Source organism: Pseudomyrmex gracilis, unplaced genomic scaffold (assembly GCF_002006095.1).
Source record: "Pseudomyrmex gracilis isolate BER0280 unplaced genomic scaffold, ASM200609v1 scaffold_4170, whole genome shotgun sequence".
NCBI lineage: Eukaryota > Metazoa > Arthropoda > Insecta > Hymenoptera > Formicidae > Pseudomyrmex > Pseudomyrmex gracilis.
The window spans coordinates 2,962-5,396 of NW_018024754.1; the positions used below are offsets into that span (position 1 = coordinate 2,962).

At 22.9% G+C, this 2,435-nt stretch overlaps 1 protein-coding gene across 1 annotated transcript in view; it reads left to right on the forward strand.

Annotated features, from left to right (window-relative positions):
- LOC109863323 (NADH-ubiquinone oxidoreductase chain 5-like) overlaps positions 1-977 on the forward strand; it is a gene marked incomplete at both ends in the record, with an annotated part of 2,180 nt that extends 1,203 nt beyond the window's left edge. The window contains 1 exon segment of the mRNA XM_020443568.1: positions 66-977. Coding sequence (XP_020299157.1) covers positions 66-977 — 912 coding nt within the window.
- Positions 978-2,435: the final 1,458 nt, after the last annotated feature.

The window sequence follows — 2,435 nt, forward strand, 5'->3', positions numbered from 1 at the left end:
TAACATACTATTGAGACCATCTTTTGTCAAACGGCGGAAACTTATTTATACTCCTAATATATTAGTAATTTTGTTTATTTTATCTATAGTTTTTATGATTTTAAGTCCAAATGTAGTAAGAATTTTATTGGGTTGGGACGGATTAGGGTTGGTTTCTTATTGTTTAGTGATTTATTATAATAATTATTCTTCTTATAATTCTGGTATAGTTACTGTTTTATCAAATCGGGTAGGAGACGTAGGTTTATTAATGTGTATCGGTATTATAACATCTTATGGTGGGTGGAGAGTATTAATTTTGAGTAATAATTCATTAATTATAATAATAATTTTTGTTGCTGCTATCACTAAAAGGGCTCAAATTCCATTTTCTTATTGATTGCCTCAGGCAATGGCAGCTCCTACACCTGTATCATCGTTAGTTCATTCTTCAACTTTAGTTACTGCTGGAGTTTACTTGTTGATTCGATTCAATGAATTATTAATAATAACTTGATTTTCAGANTTATTATATATTATTTCTTTATTAACTATGTTTATAGCTGGCTTTATAGCTAATTTTGAGTTTGATTTGAAAAAAATTATTGCTTTGTCTACTTTAAGTCAATTAGGTTTAATAATAATGATTCTGAGTGTAGGGTATAAATATGTGTCGTTTTTTCATTTGGAAGTTCATGCTATTTTTAAATCATTATTATTTCTGTGCGCTGGATCAATAATTCATTTAATATCTAATAATCAAGATATTCGATTTTATGGTAAAATAAATGAATTTATTCCTTTTATTATAATAAGGTTTTATATTTCGAGGATTTCTTTATGTGGAGCTCCTTTTATAGCTGGGTTTTATTCAAAAGATTTGATTATAGAGATTTTATATTTTAAAAGTTTAAATTTATTAGTTATATTTATAAGAATTATTTCTTTGTGTTTTACTGTAAGTTACACTGTTCGTTTAGTGTATTATATTTATTTTGGTAGAATTAATTTTTATTTTTCTTGATTTATATTTACTAGAAGATGGGGTATGAATTTGTCAATATTTATTTTACTTATAATGAGAGTGATTTTTGGATCATTAATTTCATGAGTAACATTTTTTGATTTTACTTATGTTTATTTGAATATTTTATTGAAGTTAATTACTTTAAGGGCATGTTTAGTAGGGGTAGTTATTGGTCTGATTATATATTTTTATAATTTTTTTAAGTTTTATTTTTTTGTTTATTTCATTAGTTCTATGTGAATAATAATGTTTTTTTTTAGTTATATCTATAAGCCTTTTATACCTTACTGGTATAAATCATTAGAGTTTGATAAGATTTAGATTGAGTTTTCTTACAAATCTATAGTTTTGGATATTTTGAAGAGATTTAAGATTATTAAGATTAAATTATTAAGTTTATTTATATTTAGGTATATTAGAATTATTTATTTGATTGTTGTTATTAATATTTAATATGTGGGTGTATACACTTTTATTTATGATTTATTAATAATTTAAATAGCTTATGTAATAAAGTTTAGTACTGAAGATACTAGGAAAATATTTATATATTTTTAAATGAGTTGGTTATTACTTATAATTAAAATTTAATATATTAATAATTTTATATTGAAAATATACGGTTTGATTTAAACTATATAAGTAAATTTTTTAAGAGATAAATAGACTAACTCTATAATTATCAAGTTAGAAGCTTGATTTTAATTATCTCGACTTGGGTGTAGTATTAAAATGGTTTGTATTAACAGAAATAAATAATTCAATTAATTTATTAACAATAAATTACCTCTAATTTGGTTTCAGTTAAATTTCTCATAGATTATTTATTAATCTTTTCTTAGGTCGAAATTAAGTGTATAGAAATACTTTATGAGAAGGTATAAAAAATATTTTTTTGATTTTTAATTGCAATTTAAAGGTTATAATTTAACTAATACCTAAGTTCTAAATTTTTCATTCGATACTTTGTTCTAAATATTCAAAAAAAAGTTCTATAATTAAGATTAAAATGAAAAACGTTATAATTGTAATAGTATTAATAGTTTTGTAAAAGTTTAATAAAAGAATAAGGGGTAGAAGTATTGTAATTTCTACGTCAAATACTAGAAAGACTAAACCAATGAGAAAAAATTGTCTCCTTAAAGGGATTCGTCTTATAGATAAAGGGTCAAATCCACATTCAAAAGGTGATTTTTTTTCTCGTGATTGTGATTTTTTAGTTAATATTAGATTAATTGTCATTAGGGCTATGGGAATGATACATACGTTTGAGTAATATTACTGAAAAAGATATTCGACATATCACACAAAAATTTATTAGTTTTAAAATATTTTATTCATAGTCCAATGCAATGTATGCAACGTGCCAAATAGTAAATCACGTTAAATAACATCTCTAACGTTTAGAAGACATAATAAAAACATTTGA